Source organism: Labrus mixtus, chromosome 9 (assembly GCF_963584025.1).
Source record: "Labrus mixtus chromosome 9, fLabMix1.1, whole genome shotgun sequence".
Lineage (NCBI taxonomy): Eukaryota > Metazoa > Chordata > Actinopteri > Labriformes > Labridae > Labrus > Labrus mixtus.
The window spans coordinates 16,790,913-16,808,134 of record NC_083620.1 but is presented as its reverse complement, the minus strand read 5'-3'; the positions used below and the strand labels follow the sequence as shown (position 1 = coordinate 16,808,134).

General features: G+C 41.0%; 2 protein-coding genes across 3 annotated transcripts in view; one reads left to right on the top strand and one right to left on the bottom strand.

Moving 5' to 3' along the window:
- The window catches only part of rsrc1 (arginine/serine-rich coiled-coil 1), a 118,376-nt gene extending 113,783 nt beyond the window's left edge, over positions 1 to 4,593 (bottom strand). The window contains exons 1-2 of the mRNA XM_061046582.1: positions 4,506 to 4,593; positions 3,896 to 4,085 (exon numbers count right to left, since the gene is read on the bottom strand). Coding sequence (XP_060902565.1) covers positions 3,896 to 4,080 — 185 coding nt within the window. The 5' untranslated portion in view covers positions 4,081 to 4,085; positions 4,506 to 4,593. The remainder of the gene's footprint in view (positions 1 to 3,895; positions 4,086 to 4,505) is intronic.
- A 2,072-nt stretch (positions 4,594 to 6,665) lies between these two features.
- On the top strand, positions 6,666 to 13,542 carry shox2 (shox homeobox 2). Of its 2 annotated transcripts, none has more exons than XM_061046581.1 (5): positions 6,666 to 7,427; positions 9,059 to 9,267; positions 11,467 to 11,524; positions 11,721 to 11,809; positions 12,659 to 13,542. In XM_061046581.1, exons 1-5 carry the CDS (start codon positions 7,169 to 7,171, stop codon positions 12,914 to 12,916), a joined length of 873 nt encoding a protein of 290 aa, XP_060902564.1. In that variant the 5' UTR covers positions 6,666 to 7,168; the 3' UTR covers positions 12,917 to 13,542. The 2 variants fall into 2 exon arrangements, with proteins under 2 accessions (XP_060902564.1, XP_060902563.1); XM_061046580.1 differs by having other exon boundaries at positions 6,667 to 7,427; positions 12,623 to 13,542.
- Positions 13,543 to 17,222: the final 3,680 nt, after the last annotated feature.

The following is a 17,222-nucleotide window of genomic DNA, read 5'->3' as shown; positions in this document are numbered from 1 at the left end:
ATGAAATAACTTCCACAGCCATCGTAGAGCCGCTTCACACATTACAGAGAAAACACACAGTAGTGAGCTGAGGGTTTTTTTTTTTTTTTTTTTTCCAGGAGGTTGGTGTTAGCTCACATTTTCTCTTTAAACCCTGCGCGGACTCAACGTATTAACACACAATCGCTCCAACACTTGTGAGTGAAAAGTGTTGGTTAACACAGGAGCTCTTGAACGCCCTACACATTTCATGACTCACACAAACTCCTCTGATTTACCACATGTGAGGGCTCTTTCCCCCCCATCTGTATGTGTGCAAGTGAAAATGCCAGAGAATGTGTGTCCTCTCTCGTATGAGCCTATTTACAGAACAAGTTTGACACAACAAACACACTCTCACAAGGTCTTGGTTAATTGATCCAAACATATGGCTAATAGATGAGGGACTGTGGTCCCAGGGTTTACACCGCCCCACTCCCCTTTTACAGACAGGCAATGACTTCCAATCAGCAGTAATGGACCTTGACCAAGCCTCATAAATAATTACTATCAACTGGCCTTGTCTGAGCAGCCGCACACAGCCAGTGGCAGCTGTGGATGGATGGAGGTCAGGTCCAGCTACTTGTAAAGATGTCTGAGTACGACCGTCGCTGCTTAATTACAAAGTGTGGTATTTTGTAAACATGAGGAGAAGCTTTGAAAACTTGAACAAGACTGTGACCTATCATGTCTCTGGTACACCTTACCGTAAGACTGCACTTTGTTTTTGAGACCAGAAACAAATGAGCCATCTAGAAGAGCCATGTCCCTAAACCTCAAACATGCTCTGATCTGAAAGGCCTTCTATTTAGAACAAATAATGTAAAGGGCCAGTGTCATCTTTAACAGTAGTTAGTAATTCAATTTTTTTTGTTAGTGCGTCAATTGAGCGACTGAAACAGTGCAGGCTTCATTAAAAGTTAATCATTTTAGATCTACGTCTCATCATAGCAGAGTCTTTTCTCGCCTTCATTTACAACAGTTTAAGATAGGGTTAAGAATCACACACTGACTCCAAATAGCACAATTTATCCAAGTGATCCCTTTTATAAGTGCTGACATGTTATTCTGACTGTTGTGAATTTAAAAAAAATAAATGTCATACTCGTGCATCTTCACACTTAGAGTATGGGTCAACCGATTATCCGCCTGGCCAATTATTGGCGGCCGATATTTGTCATTTGGCTAATTATCTGTGTCTGTGTTTTATTAACGGATCTCAGATCTAATTAATTAATTAAATAATTAATTAAAAAGTGCACTACTTTGGCTTCCGTGCAGGTGTGTGCCCCTCGGGTGGTCCAAGTTTCCGAGTTGGGAAGTCCATCTTCCGACTTCAGTGTGTTCACGTGATTTCAGTTCCGAAAGTCGGAATGTTGTAACAATAGCAACAAAAAAAGCATTGATGGTACGAAGAAGATCAGTGAAATGTATGTTAACATTAACAAAACATATTTTGCCCCCCATTTGATGACGATTATGACGTCAAGTCGGGACACCCGTTTTTCCGATTTGTCTGACACCACATGAATGCAGCATTTCCCTCTGGATCTGTTTTTCATTCACCACTGTCTCTAACCTAATGTCCGCCTACAACACTAACTGATTGGCTGGACATCATGCAAGTAATAGCCAATCAAAACTGAAGCCGCTAACATGCAGAGACGAGAGCAGCTTAGAGCAGGAGGAGAATCTCATTTAAAAAGTCTTGTGTTGAAGTTTGTAATATTCAAAATTGTAAATTTTAGCAGAAAGCTTTTCACATTTACTGTAAATTCATATCGGTTATCTCAGGCCCTGAAACACATCTATCTGTCTGCCCCTAACTAAAAGCATTCCCCTTTTTTCACATTGAAAGAAGTCTGAGGTCTGAGGTTACATGTTAATAAATCCTTCAAAAGGGAGCTCCTTAATGTGCAGATCTTTTTTGCTTTTGGATCCAGCACCCACTATAGGGATGTGTCTGCCTTTTTTTGATTTATTATTTGACAGTGAAAGTAACAAATGCGTTAGTTGCATTATCTGTAAAGTTATTATATTTAAGTGAACGGAAAAACAAGGAAAGGACTGAAACATCTTTCCATGCAACATTAATAATGAAACTGTTGCATTGATGCCAAAAATCTATGGAGGCCGACATTTTTTCCCACACTAAAATGTATCATGAATCAATAGGGGATTAAAGAAGAAAATCAAGAAGCTGATTGAATAATGGCAGTGACATCGATAGAATTCTATTTTTCTCATTCCTAGCTGGGGGGGGGGGGGGGGGGGGGGGGTGTCCTTCACTTTAATATGAATCATTATGAGAGTCCATCCTGAAAGATGTCTCCAGTTATAGTAATAAAGGTAGGAACAAGGGGCGGCCTCCCAGGTTCAAATCCAAACTGTGGCTCCCTTCCAACATGTCCTCTCTCTCTCTCGCTCTATTGAAATTGAAAGACTGTGGCATAAACAACAGTCAACATTAAATCAGAAATTCTTTTTGTTCAGTATAAGAGCTTTACGTGATGATCTTTAGTTATCTCAGGCTTTTCCATAAAGTTACTGCCTGTTGAGGCAACACTTGTAGACTACTGAGCATATCAGTCATTTGCCAGAAAACACACCCATCGATTAACCCATGTGTGTTTTTACTTGGGATGCACAAATTTATCTTAAAGACATAGCAATACAACACCAAAAGTATCACAACAAACAGCAAACTGGGATACTTCAGTAAAACAGATTTAGGATTAATGTCATTCCTTTTCTTGTTATATTTGTACTTGTCCTTTGACAAGTCAAAATGCTTGGTGTTAAAAAGATGAGACAAGTATAAGAAATTATTAAAAATTGTATATTGTGATATAAAACTTCTACATTGTTTACAATTCATATCAGCCAGAGGACACAGCGAAGCTAAATTATAGCCTAGTCTTCCCAAATAAAAATCCCATCAGGCTCCTGGAGTTTCACTTTAAGTCACAGGGTTAGTCTTAACACATAGACCATTTGGTTAACTTCAAGTCAGCTGCTGTGCAATAAGCCAACATGAGAGGACAAGACATGTAAAGAACAGCTTGGAAATGTGTTTTGTTGACTCTTAATATCAGTAACAGAGACCCTGGAAATGAAACACAAGCACACTTCAGCTGCTTGTTCAGTGCTCATTCTGCATCCTCTTATCACCTCCTGTCTCAGTCTCTGTCTCTGTCTCACCTCCTGTCTCTGTCTCTGTCTCACCTCCTGTCTCTGTCTCTGTCTCACCTCCTGTCTCTGTCTCTGTCTCAGTCTCAGTCTCACCTCCTGTCTCTGTCTCACCTCCTGTCTCTGTCTCACCTCCTGTCTCTGTCTCAGTCTCACCTCCTGTCTCTGTCTCTGTCTCACCTCCTGTCTGTCTCAGTCTCACCTCCTGCCTCTGTCTCACCTCCTGCCTCTGTCTCACCTCCTGCCTCTGTCTCACCTCCTGCCTCTGTCTCACCTCCTGTCTCAGTCTCACCTCCTGTCTCTGTCTCTGTCTCACCTCCTGCCTCTGTCTCACCTCCTGTCTCTGTCTCTGTCTCAGTCTCACCTCCTGTCTCTGTCTCTGTCTCACCTCCTGTCTGCCTCAGTCTCACCTCCTGTCTCAGTCTCACCTCCTGTCTCTGTCTCACCTCCTGTCTCAGTCTCACCTCCTGTCTCAGTCTGTCTCACCTCCTGTCTCTGTCTCAGTCTCACCTCCTGTCTCACCTCCTGTCTCAGTCTCACCTCCTGTCTCAGTCTGTCTCACCTCCTGTCTCTGTCTCACCTCCTGTCTCTGTCTCAGTCTCACCTCCTGTCTCACCTCCTGTCTCTGTCTCACCTCCTGTCTCTGTCTCTGTCTCAGTCTCACCTCCTGTCTCTGTCTCTGTCTCACCTCCTGTCTCTGTCTCTGTCTCTAGATCGAGACTTGCTCCGGCGTGTGGACCTCCGGCTCTTGCTGCAGGTCGCCCTGCTCCCGGAGGATGAAGACGAAGACGAAGAGGAGGATGAACGTCGACGCTGTTTTCTCTTTTTCCTGCTCCGACTGCCATCCTCACTGTCTGACGAGCGCCGACCCATCCTGACTGCAAAACAAAAGAAGTGTGGAAAGCTTTTGCATAATGTTAAATTAATGTTTACTTTGAACAAAAGAGGATTATAAGGATGTAGTTGTGTATAAACTATCTTACAACATGTATTGTTACCGTAGCCTCTCGACAGTAACAGTATGGGATCTAAAACAATGCTATAGCCCTAACGACACTGCTACCTAATATGTCTGTTTATTAAAACTGGCAGAAATAAAGAAATTTGATTTCTGTTTAGGCTAGCTAGCAGGCTATCATTGCTAAATCAACTAACTAGTTGTTGCTAGTTGTTGTGTTGACCGGAGCCTTGTAGAGTATTTGCAGTAAACATGTCTCACTGCACACAGTAGACGTAAACGAAGCAGTAAACGAAGTAAACACGACAACAATACTTGAAAGGAAAATCCCGCTCCTCACCTTTAAATCGCTGTGAAGCTCCACAACTCAGCCATGCACTGTACAGAAGACTCTACTCATCAAGCGAGAGAGCATCGATCGAGTCCAGACAGAGTAGTCAAGCACAGAGCAGTCGATCACGGACCTGCTCTCATCTGGTACCATCAAAGGATTGAAATAGTTTAGTTTTAATAAATATCTTCAGCCGTAACTCTACGTCTGCATTCATTGTTATTGCCGTTAAAATAAATTATAAAACATTTAATAATAGTTTTAATTTAATGTAACCAACAGCAACCTAACTTGAGAAGTTGTATTTATTGGTTCAAGTGCGTAGGCCTATTGATTCAAACAAATCAATAGCGATGCTATATTTACATGATTGAATGACTGAAGAGAGTAAAAAAAATACTTTTCAAAATTAAACATTTTAGTCTATTATTCCATCTCACACTTACAGGCTACTCTTTAATAAAAGTATTGGTCGATCATCAATGTAGGATATTTTCTTTTCTTACTTCACCTTGTGTTATGTACGTGTCATATTGCAATTTCAATATCCAGTGTATTATTATTTAATTTTAATTAATGGAGTATTATATTTATTCATGTAAGAGACAAAGGAATTCATATTTGTAGTTTTGATTCAACAATACCACACAAGTAGGCTATACCATAAAGCCTACGACAGGTTTTCAATGATATATTGCACGAAGTCAATTCTCTTTTACAGCCAAGTATTTAACACCATGCATAGACACACATAGAGCTGCAAAGGGAGACAGTTGATCCAAACTATTTTCAACAAACTATATTCATATAAACTCTCAGATTATAATTTAAAAAAAAACACATAACGGGACTGAGGGTGGAAGGACCAATTTCACTGACAACATTAATAGGTCAATGAATCAATAAACGTGCATTAGAATGGCTGATAGAAACAAGATAATGGGGGTTTGACTGCAAATAGACACAAGAGGCTTTCTTATCAGTGCGATTGGGAATTCATCTTGCTTTGAGATACAGCAGGAATAATCGTAATTAATGCCTAAGGTTCAAGCTGAAACACTGTTAATATTTAATTAGGGGAATTGTTGAAGCTCTTGTGTGGAAACGGAGCTTTATAAAGATTATCAATAAACACGCTTAATTTTTCATCAAATTAATTCAGACATTTTCAGAATCCCACTGTATCCTGTTTCTTGTATGCACAGGCTATACGTCGCCTCTTCTTCCTCGTTTAATTGCTCTCTCTCTCTCTCTCTCTCTCTCTCTCTATCCCTCTGCTGTGTTCACGTTACCTTCACTGCAACTCCAACATTGTTTATTTATTTTTGCAAACATAGGCGCTGATTTCATCGGGGGAAAAAAAAAAGGCGAGTTGAAAAACGTTACTAATTAGTGGGCCCAATGGCAAAACATCGCAAGGGGCATGATAATGAAGCGTTTAGCTGCTATTTAACATCCTAATGGTTTAAAAAGTCCGCTGAGAATTAATATTACAAGATAAAGTCTCACTAATGATGACAATTTCAAATACATAATTGCAGATTAGGAACGTAAAGAAACGCTGCGTGGCGGAGAAAACTGAGTCTCACAGGTTCCCCAAAACTTTGATGCAAGGATTAATTCACATATTTTCATAGCGCCTGACATGTTTTTTTTATCATTATTATTATTATTATTATGATAATTTCGTTATCATATTTTAACATTGATGAACACTTTTATTTATTTAATAGTTCTGATATTACGTGTCAAAATAAAAGCCTGAATGTCGACACATCAACGACACCGAAAACTTAAGAAAAAAATGTAACCAGGCTAAAAGCCAACTGTGTTTAAACTGGGGTTAAGACCAGTATGTTCGCTGAAGCAGCTCCTTCTATCTGCTTCTGTTCCTCTTCCTCTCAGCTGGTCCTTCTTTTTTTTTTGGGGGGGGGGGGGGGGGGGGGGCTACATCTTTTTCTCTCCGTGTCATCCTTGTGACTTATTTTCCCCAAGATCACAGAGATATACTGAGGAGGAAGGACTCCTCATCCATGTGCTCTCTCTATCTCTCCCTCTCTCTTGTCATTTTCAGACTTTTTAAGCCACACCCCTGCAGAGAGAGAGAGAGAGAGAGATAGAGAGAGAGAGAGAGAGAGATCCATGAGCATCTCCCGGGTGTTTAAAAAACTACCTCAGGACAATAGCAGCGAATGAGCGCTTAATTAAATTAATTAGTCCTTCTTGTCAATCTCAGATTAATGGCCAATAGCGACGATGCTGCCTAATGTTTTTTCTACTCCTCTTCCTCTCCCTCTCTCTCCTGTATGAGTGAAGAAGGGGAAGGGGGGCTCATCCCGGCATCCTGAGGGGAGGTAATTTGCACGGATCAAGGGGGCAAGGCGCCGCAAAGTATAAATACTGTGACTTCAATAGAGGAGCACCAGCAGGTTCCCAACTCCGCTACCAAAGGAGGAGGAATTGGCTGAGAAGATCGATTCTTTCTATATTTTTTACCTCTTCCCAGAGTTGGCACTAGAAGCAGCAGCATCATCATCATCATTTTTCCAAAGTGGGGGTCGACTTTAAACCGAGCCACACCATTGATGTCTTAAGCTGTCGTGGAGCAAAGAGTGTGTGACTGAGAGTGTGTGTGAGGTGTGTGTTTCTCAAAGAGGAGAGTGCAGGCAGGGATGGAAGAGCTCACCGCGTTCGTGTCTAAGTCTTTCGATCAGAAAGTAAAGGAGAAGAAGGAAGTGATAACCTACAGGGAGGTGTTGGAGACCGGTTCCACGCGAGCAGGGAGCAGGGAGTCTTTATCGGGGGAGCCCGGGAGTCGAGAGGAGGCAGCGGCAGGAGTCACCCGGAACGTGGCGCTCTCGCCGGGCAGGGAAACGGACATGCTCGGCCCGGAGAGGATCAGGGACGCCGGGAGCCCCAAACTCATAGACGGTAGGAGAGCATGGTGTTCTTTACACAGTCTGCAAAAACAGCGAGGTGAAACAGACTCAGAGGGAAAGGAAGTCTGCTACAGCACAGTTTTTATTTGCAAAATAGAGTAAAACATCTTCTTTTGGGCTTCTAGTTACGATCCAAAATAAACTGTAGAATTAAGCAGCCAAATATTATCGATCTGAGAGTATGTGGCTACAATATCGAGCTTTTCTTTATCAATGAAAAACGATATATATTTTTTATTTCTGTTCGTGCTAGTTGTTTGCCCTGTGCACCGTCAAAGTCGGAATTCTCACAGGGTTTTTTATTTTTATAATGGAATATTAATATTTTAGTTATTAATAAATGTTTGCAGCTGAGTGAAGCTTGTGGTCCAATTTGAAAATTTCAATTCTTAGATTTTCTTTGCATCATAAAATCTCTGACCAAGAACTTTTATAAACAACAAGGCCTCAAGCAAACTCATATCCATTCTTTCCCACATCATAAAAGTGAAGTCAAAAATCTCTCATATTGTATAGCTCTAGTTAAATAAAACTATCACATGTGGACCAACTTTGAGTCATTTCGAATAACGCCTCAATTAAGCCTTCACGTCTTAATAAAAGAACTGAGACGTTTTCATCACAACCCATCGTCAGCCATCTTTATAGATATATCTGCTGAGTAGAATTGATTTGTTTAAACGAAAATAGGTGGAAATCACGACCTGTCATTTCTGCAGCTCCTCGGTAGACATTAGATGTCTGTTTCAGGACTGTAGACACATCAGCTGAACCAGCAGATGGCTTGAATACAAAACTGATGATCTATAACAAATATACAAAATACAGTATAGAAAGATTAGTCTACTGTGCTCTTCCTTTATTTGCTACTCTTTATGTAAAACACTAATAATAGCAAGTAGAAATATAGGCCTAGTTTATTGAAGTAACGTTAACTACTATCAAACGTGAAATTATCAATAATTGCTCATTTGAAAAAAACAAGAATAACTGTGTTCAATTCATTTTTTCTATTTTAATACAAATAAAAGAGAAACACAGCCTGATCACTGTGTATTATTCATTGAAGAAAAGAACCTGGGTAAAACGTGACAGCATGCAAGCAGGATCAGATCTATATGTCAGAGTTTGGCTGTGTTGTGTTCGTCCTGGGCAGCAGCGTGGTTAAAAGCGGAACAGATACAAGCGTGTATCAGACATCCAACAGTGGGCACATGCAGCGTTGCATATTTATAAGCAGTAAATAATTAAAGAGCTTTATGTAGCTCTACAAAACATCCGAGCTTTGATAGCTTGCTGCTCTTTTAGGGCTGGCAGAGCATGTATTGCTTTCTTTCTTTATTATCAGAGGTTTTATTTCTGTTTGCTGTGGATCGATAACAATTTCTCGCACAGTTTGTAGCAGTTACTCAGGGATGTAGTGCACGCTTTTTGTTGGATTACAGACTTTGGCAGCCTGTTGGTTTGTTTTATTTTACAGTAGGCCTAGGAAAGACAAGATTTTGCATTCTGAGTGAGGTGGTTTATAGGCTGTAATAATAAACCGTATTCTCTAGAGTTAAATATATGAAAAGGTCCATTAGCCTAGATTCCGCTCTCTGATGGTCTGCATTACGCACACAGGCACCACGGACGTGAAGGAAAGGAAAGAGGACTCGAAGCCCATAGAGGACGAGACACAGGCTAAAATCAAACAGAGGAGAAGTCGGACTAACTTCACGTTAGAGCAGCTCAACGAGCTGGAGCGGCTCTTCGACGAGACGCACTACCCGGACGCCTTCATGCGCGAGGAGCTGAGCCAGAGGCTGGGACTGTCCGAGGCCCGAGTACAGGTAGGGACTGTCCCTTTAACTGCTGGGGAAAATAAATAAAATAATAAATACAAATAAACAGAATGATAATGAAACAATGTCAAAATTATGAATATTGTAAAAAAAATAAAAATAATAGGCTAATTCTAAAATAACAACAGTGAGGCACATGACATTTTTTAAATGTAAAAACTAACTAACTAATAATCATAACAATACATATTAACATTATTAATAAAACTATTATTATATGTCATGTTGATAACCATGTCAGCATGGTATGAGTGTAAAATGTTGTTATTATTATTATTATTATTATTATTATTATTAATAATAAGAATAAGAATAAGAATAAGAATAAGAATAAGAATAAGAATAATAAGGATAATAAGAATAATAATAAACAGACTCTCATGTTTGCCTCTTTAAAGCCTGAATTTGTGAAGTTGTTCATAGAATCCCTATGGTTTTAAAGTTTTTAATAATTTGAAGATTTTCAAGAGAAGGGAAACCGAGTTAATTATTTCCATAATATATTTTAGATAGTTTTTTCTGCACAGTATGTTTTTTTTTTAATTATTATTATTATTCAATCCGTGTCTTAATTAGGCCTTGCTCGCTTGTGTCACGCGACTCGTTTTAATCTTGATCGTCCGAGTCAACAGCAACAAATAAGCCTCCAAATATTTGCCTTCAGTTTCATGGTGTATGTTACTACAATTCTCTTGTTTGTGAGAGTTGCTGTCGTTTTTCATGGGGACACACCATCTGCGCAGAAACCCAGTAAGGCTTCAGGGAAGGGGAGGCGGGGAGGGGGAGGGGGGGGGGGGCATGTCTTGTGTAACAGGAGCAGGGAGGGGGGCAATGACTATACACAACTCCAATCTTTTGATTTATAAAATCTTAAATAATTTCAGACTATTTCATGTTCTCCAGCTCGGGGGAGGACTGAGCATTTGTTTTGAATATGTATATCATTTTGTTTAAAGAAAAAAAAGGGAAAGCATCAAATTAAACCAAAAAGATCCAAAACTCAACCCTCTAAAAAGTTAAAGGCAGCCTTTTTGCAGGGCTCTCCCGTCCTGAACTGGAATCTCCCCAATAAGGCGCATTGTGTCCCGAACAAGGCGCACAGCTCAGGGATTTACATAAATTATGTATTATATTCTACCCAAATCAAGCAGCCCTCTCTTTGCTCCTCTCTTATTTCGTTTTTACCAGTTGCATGCATGGATTATACGTTTATTTTGATTTTTTTTCCCTTACAAAAATCAGTCAATAATAGGAGGGCATTTGCTTTCATCATGGCAATAAATTAGACCTGGAGAATGCACAAAAGCACTTCCGATTGACATGCACTGTGTGGTCAATAAATGAAGCCAGCTGACAGAACAATCGATATGATATTTCACTCAGTGTATATGGACCTAATGTGCGAGAGATTGCAGATTGACATGCTGTTGTATTGTGGGCTAATTTAGGCCGAGATGCGAGTTTGTCTGTCTGCTAGATTCAAAGCAGATCCATCGTTTAATCTGCGTTTCAAGGCTTTTTTTTCCCTCTGAAAGTGACGCTAGTCGATTTGAACAGAAAGGGAAAATGGAGAAGTGTGCTGTCTTTGAAGCGGCCTTTCTTTCTGCGTGTTATGGCAGTGATTAGACAAAAACTGCGAGGCTATTTAAGCGTTTCTCTGACATGGATTCTGTGCAGATAAGGGTAATTAATTTCAGCGGTCATTTAATGAGAGAGAAAGAGAGAAAGAGGGAGATGCTCTCAGATCGCCTTGCTCTGATGTCCAAAAAAGCGTAATAGCGTTGCTGCTATTCGATATCTGAGAGTCCATTCAACTCTTCGGGGACACTAATCTATAGAAAGATGAAACCGGCGCTGACAAGGTTATTTATTATAGTCCAATAGTGCTGCACATTTCCAACAAGGGGGTGTTTCTATGCTCCTAATAAGCTTTTAATGTCCCCTCATTCTCGTCGATTTGCTACTTTTGGTTCTCGCTCCTCGTCTCTGCTCCATCCCTCCTTTTCCTCTATCTTGTTGTAGACTAAATGAAATAATTCAGATCCGGGGTTAAGCAGTGTCATTAATATTTCAGTGCTCCTCGGGGATATTGTTTTTCTGCGGTTGTTGTCACTTTGAGAGGAATTACACATGACCTCACAAGCAGCTGCCAATCAGCGGTTCTCTAATTAATTTCTGTCCCTGCAGGTTTGGTTCCAGAATAGGAGAGCCAAATGCAGAAAGCAGGAGAACCAGTTACATAAAGGTAACCTTTTATCTTCATGCATGCTCCCATTAACACAAAACTACACAGGATTACTTCTATTTTATAGTTTTTTTATTTCACTGCTCATGCACGAAGCATCTTTCATCTTTACACACTGTGTACGCAAAAAGACACTGTGGTTTGGGATATTCTCCTCTCAATTAGGCTATCGTCTGTGCTTTTTTTTCTTCTTCAGGAGTCCTGATTGGAGCAGCCAATCAGTTTGAAGCTTGTCGTGTAGCGCCATATGTCAACGTCGGGGCTCTACGGATGCCATTCCAACAGGCAAGTTACTTTGAAGTGTCTACTCTTAAAACCAGACCAATCCCCGGACTGCTGTCTTGGCACAGGCTCTGCACAAGTGCAATGCAGGGAGGGTAACTAAACTCTAATGACAGTGACAAAAACAATTGTGTGCCAACACAGGGTAGCCTGTACTGACTAATTGGAAAATTCCCTCTATTGTTTTATGGATCATTTGTAAACCCACCATGTAAATAGTCCCAGTATAGGACAATGAAGAACAAATGTTTCCTTATGTCTCTTTTCTATTACTGTACAAAAAGCAGACGATAAACCGCATAAGGGGATGGTTATTTGAACTGTGCACCTGTTTTGGGGGGTCTGTGGACGGAGTAGCATAGTCATGTGCATAATTTGTTGCATTTAGTGTAAGTGAAGTTTTGTCTTTGCTTTATGCTCGACTGTCCTGTTTTGGGTTTATCATCGTGAATGCCACATATTCCCAAATGCCACAAAGGGCTGAATTGAAATCAGAATTCATGCTATTGATGCACATAAACCAACTCAAATTTGACCTTTGATTCAGGAGAGTTGCAACACACCCAATAATGACCTCATAAAAAGATGGCCTCCAGTGATATTGCTCAATGACACTTCGGTAGAAAAGCAAATGAGTTCAATCACGAAGTGCAGCTGAGTAATGGCTCTTTTAACCGCGAGGTCACCCCACCTCCTTACATTAGTAAACAGTGATTACATCTAGGACAGTGACACTAGTGAATGACCCTCAGACACACTGCAAAGTTAACGCATGTTCTCCCCCTTCTCTCCCCACCCGTGCGTCCTGTCCTGTAGGATAGTCATTGCAACGTGCCGCCCTTCTCCTTTCAGGTGCAGGCGCAGCTGCAGCTGGACAGCGCCGTCGCCCACGCGCAGCACCACCTGCACTCCCACCTGGCGGCGCACGCGCCCTACATGATGTTTCCCGCGCCGCCGTTCGGACTGCCCCTGGCGACGCTTGCGGCCGAGTCCGCATCCGCCGCCTCCGTCGTGGCCGCCGCAGCCGCCGCCAAGAACACCAGCAAGAACTCCAGCATCGCCGACCTGAGACTGAAGGCCAAAAAGCACACGGCCGCGCTGGGACTGTGACGCCAGGTGGTCGGGTGGACGCAAGCCGTGCACGCCATGTCTGCCACGTCCGCGCGACTAAGAGATGCTGAACACTTTCAAAGTGAGACAATACAAGGACAAAGTGAGAGAAAAATATCCAAGGACGATATTTATGATTTTTTAAATGAAGGACGACGAGTATAACTATAAAACATATAGGCTATTTATGAGACAAAGAAAAGACAATGAAAGAAAAAGAGACTGTGATGTGATAGCCTACCCATAGGTGATTTTGGACGGAGGGACTGGAACTACTACAGCCACATGGCTGAGGAGGACACCCTGAGGAGGAAGAGGAAGCAGCTGGGACGGTCGATACTTTGTCAAACAAGGCGAACCATTCTGCAGTTGTTTTATTATTATTATATTGTTATTGTTAAGATTTCATTTGAACCTATATAGAGGCTGGCCTCGTTCTAAAACACGTTCTCTTTAAAAAAAAAAAAAGACAGAGCAGTTAAGAAAAAATGACATTAATTCAAGTTTTTCTCCCTCTACTGTTTCCTGTACAAAATTCAGAAAATGCCCAAGCAGTGTTTGCATGAGTTTGTCCTCATCTCTCTCTCTCTCTCCCTCTCCCTCTCCCTCTCTCTCTCTCTCTCTCTCTCTAAGAAAGGGCAACTCTCACTTGAATGTTTGGCCTACTTGACCTTGTTTGGACCTCCTCTGGTAAAAGGTGAAACTAGACAGAAATGTGAGATTATAATATATGTAGGCTACGCTGAAGATTTTTCGTCAGGATAACCGGATCTAGTGTCCATATAAGGTGGTGATTTGTCCCATTTTAAAGGATGACGTCAGTAATGCCAACTTTAACACAAGCGGAGGAAACAGGAGGACTTTTTCCGGTACGGGCACGTGTAAAATATGTTTATACACAAGAAACATGCATTATTTTTTATTATTTAGTGGCTATAAGAATGCCTTGTGGGGAATTTGTTCATTTTGTATTTTACTTTATTTGCGTGTATTAAAAATATCATGTGCTTTCTGTATGTAATTTTGATGTTTTTATAACAGTGAAAGTGAACCTAACTGAGGCACGGGTTTCTAAGAAAAAAAGAAAAGAATATTCATTAAATTGTTTTACTTTTCCATCACATGTGAAACGTGAATCCATCCAAACAAAATGTTTTTCGTTCCTACAATAAATTAACGAAAGTTTCTTAAATGTGTATCGATTGGCCTTTATCTGATATGTTATTATTATTATTATTATTATTGGGCCTATTATTATTATTATTGCTGCTACCACTAATCCTTTGAGGACGATATATATATATATATATATATATATATTTTAAATAATTCATGGCAGTAGCTTCAGGTCTTTTGATAACGTCACAGTTGTGACAGGCCCGTTTAGTCAGGAACATGGGTGTGTGTCGCTGCGCTCATGCCAAACCGATGCATTATTCATCATCTGGTTATGGAGCGTTTGAAAAGGAGGGCTGGTAATTTCCAGTACAAGCTAGAAAAAGTGTCAGATAAAGGATAAAAAGAGACAGGGGCCGTTCAGTGGCTCAAAGATCAAGGTTTTGCTCTGAAGCACTCGAGATGCACTCCATTATTACATTAAAATATATATATATATATTTTTTTTACTAATTTGAACCACTGTATTTTCCTCGCAATAATTAAATAAGCTAACCCTGACGGCCTAGTAATTATATTAAACAAATATGCATATTTAATTTAATTAAAGCACAGTTTGTTTGCACATAGCAGCCCAAATGCCTACATTATTTGGCCTTAATCGATTTTATTTCCTCCAGCACAGTTTAAGATGATGACAGTAATAAACATTTTTACATAAAAATAATATAGGTTAATGGTATTCGATGTAACTCCTGTTGTGTATCCCCATGTTCCGCCATGATTCTGGCCTCCTGCCCATCTCCACTGAACGGAAATGTTGGCGGTTTATGTGTCATGACCTGAAGTTTGGCATTATGCATGAACACATACCGGCAGCTCACAAGGAAAAATGCCTTTGTAAAAAATATCTATTAACGCCTGGCTCACTTGACTTACAAATCTGCCTGATTTATTTCCTGACATCTTAACCGCCTCTTATTGAACATTTAATAAACACCTGACACGGGAGCCGATAATTATAGGAATCCAGATCGCGTTACCCTTCCGATATTTCCACACAAAACACAATGTCTTTAGCTATTAATTAATACTGATCTCACTGAGTCTGCACTACAGACTGGTGTGTTTGTGTATCGCGCCGTTTGGGGCTGGATTTAGACGCCAAAGCTATTGAATTATTGATTGGGAGCCTCGCCAGTAATGGAGGAGACAGAACTGGGAAACTGCTGAGCCGTGCGCGTGCACAAAGCTGCCCCGCGATGGAACAGAGACACCGGGGTTGGGCGCGCGCCTGTAGGACTGTGATGTTGTGATTTTATTTGTACTCACTACAGAGTGAGGCCAAGTTCATTAGAGTGGTGATGTCACATCAACTATACTAATCAGACATTATTTACTCAATATTCTGTTAAATGTAGAAAAAGTTTGGCCATGCATTCAATTTTGTTGCAATAAAATTTAAGATTTTTAAAAATGTTAATAGGTGTTGACAGATTAGATTCAAAGATGCTATTGAATACAACTGTATCAACATAAATTACTGGTAAGGAGTACATTGCGAGGACATTTCTGTACAGTTTATAATGAAACAAAGATTTATGGGGGTATAATTATTTTCGAGTAACATGTAGCCTAGCATCACCTGAATTATTCAAATCCATCAGGATGAAGCTTTGTATTGTGGTGTCAACTGATTTTTAAATATAAACTTCTTCATGATCATGGTCCAAAGTCATGTATCAGACAGTCAACTATCAGCATGTTTCTGAGGTGTTACTGTGGAGTGGAGGGCCTCAGCCCAGAGGGGGCCCAGGAGACAATGAGACTGGGGCACACAAGTGTTCTCCTGATTAGACATGGAGACGACCAGCGCACTCGCTCTCCTCTCAACACACTCTTAAGACACACAGCCCCACGCAGCCAGCCGGGAGCCAGCCTTGCATGCAGGCTCTCTCTCTCTCTGGCTTCTTCTCTGTCTTTTCCCTCTTGCTCGCCCCATGCTGTCCCACCATCTCTCTCTCTATCTCTCTTTATCTTGTATACTCTCTCTGTTTGTCTCTGTTGTAATGGATTATTGTATAACATGTTTAAGGAGGGAAAAGTGGGACAGTTTTTGTTCATCAAATGAATGAAAACAAAACTAGACGTGTATAAATCCAAATGCATGTAAGCAAAGACACCCCCACACACACACACATACTCACGCACGCATCATCCATAGCCTGCTGGTGAGTCACAACAGCACTCCACACCATGGAATCTTTCATATCAACTGGTGCTGTCTTGTTGCTATATTTACCCCACTACAACCCCAGAGACAAATACACTACTCTCTCATTTCCCGCACTTGGCCTTTTATCAAATTAGGGCACGTTAAACAATCGCACAGAGGAGTTTTTACTGACAGCTGCATGTGAATGGCTGTGGCTGAATGTGATTGTACACGGTTTGGATCCCTGCTTGAATTTATGTGAGAAAGTATGCAAGCTTTCTCTTCTCTTCTCTCCCTTTCTCTTCTCTCTGAGGGCTTGCCTTTGTTACATGTTAGGAGTGCTCAAAGAGCAGGGCGCACCAAAGACAACAGCCATCAGGAGCAACAGCAGATAAAAGAGCAACTTCAAAGACATCAAATGGAGCGAAAGTGAGAAAGAAACCTGCTGAAAAACTCTCTCCAATAGCACTCAGGCCGGCAATTAGGACGCCATATTGCTGCCTGTTATCATGCACCGTGCAGGCCTGGGTGGCTAACCGCAGCACTCGGTGTGGGTTGCAGTCAGCGGAGAATTGCAGCATTCACAGAGCTCGACTGTATTTAATTTCACTGTAGGATGAAAAAGTGGGTGTTCACACAGATTTGACCCCTGCTATGACCAGCGAGGCTTAACCATGGTGATTACAGACAAAGAAAAACAACAGTGTCTATCTCCAGCTCTCTTCTATTCAGCGGGCTGAAGTAGAACAAAACAAAACAGAGGTCAGAACAAAACAAGAAGTCTAATTGTTTCACTGTTTCCTGTTTAGGTGCCCCGGGGCAATCTACACATTTTTATGTACTGGCCTCAATTTATTTGTTATTAATTCATTTCCAGTTGCAGCTGGTTTGCAGATTAAGGAGATAACATAATGTATAACTCCCTGCCCTGGGAAGAAGACATAACAAGGGTGTACGTGTTGAGAACCTGTGGGC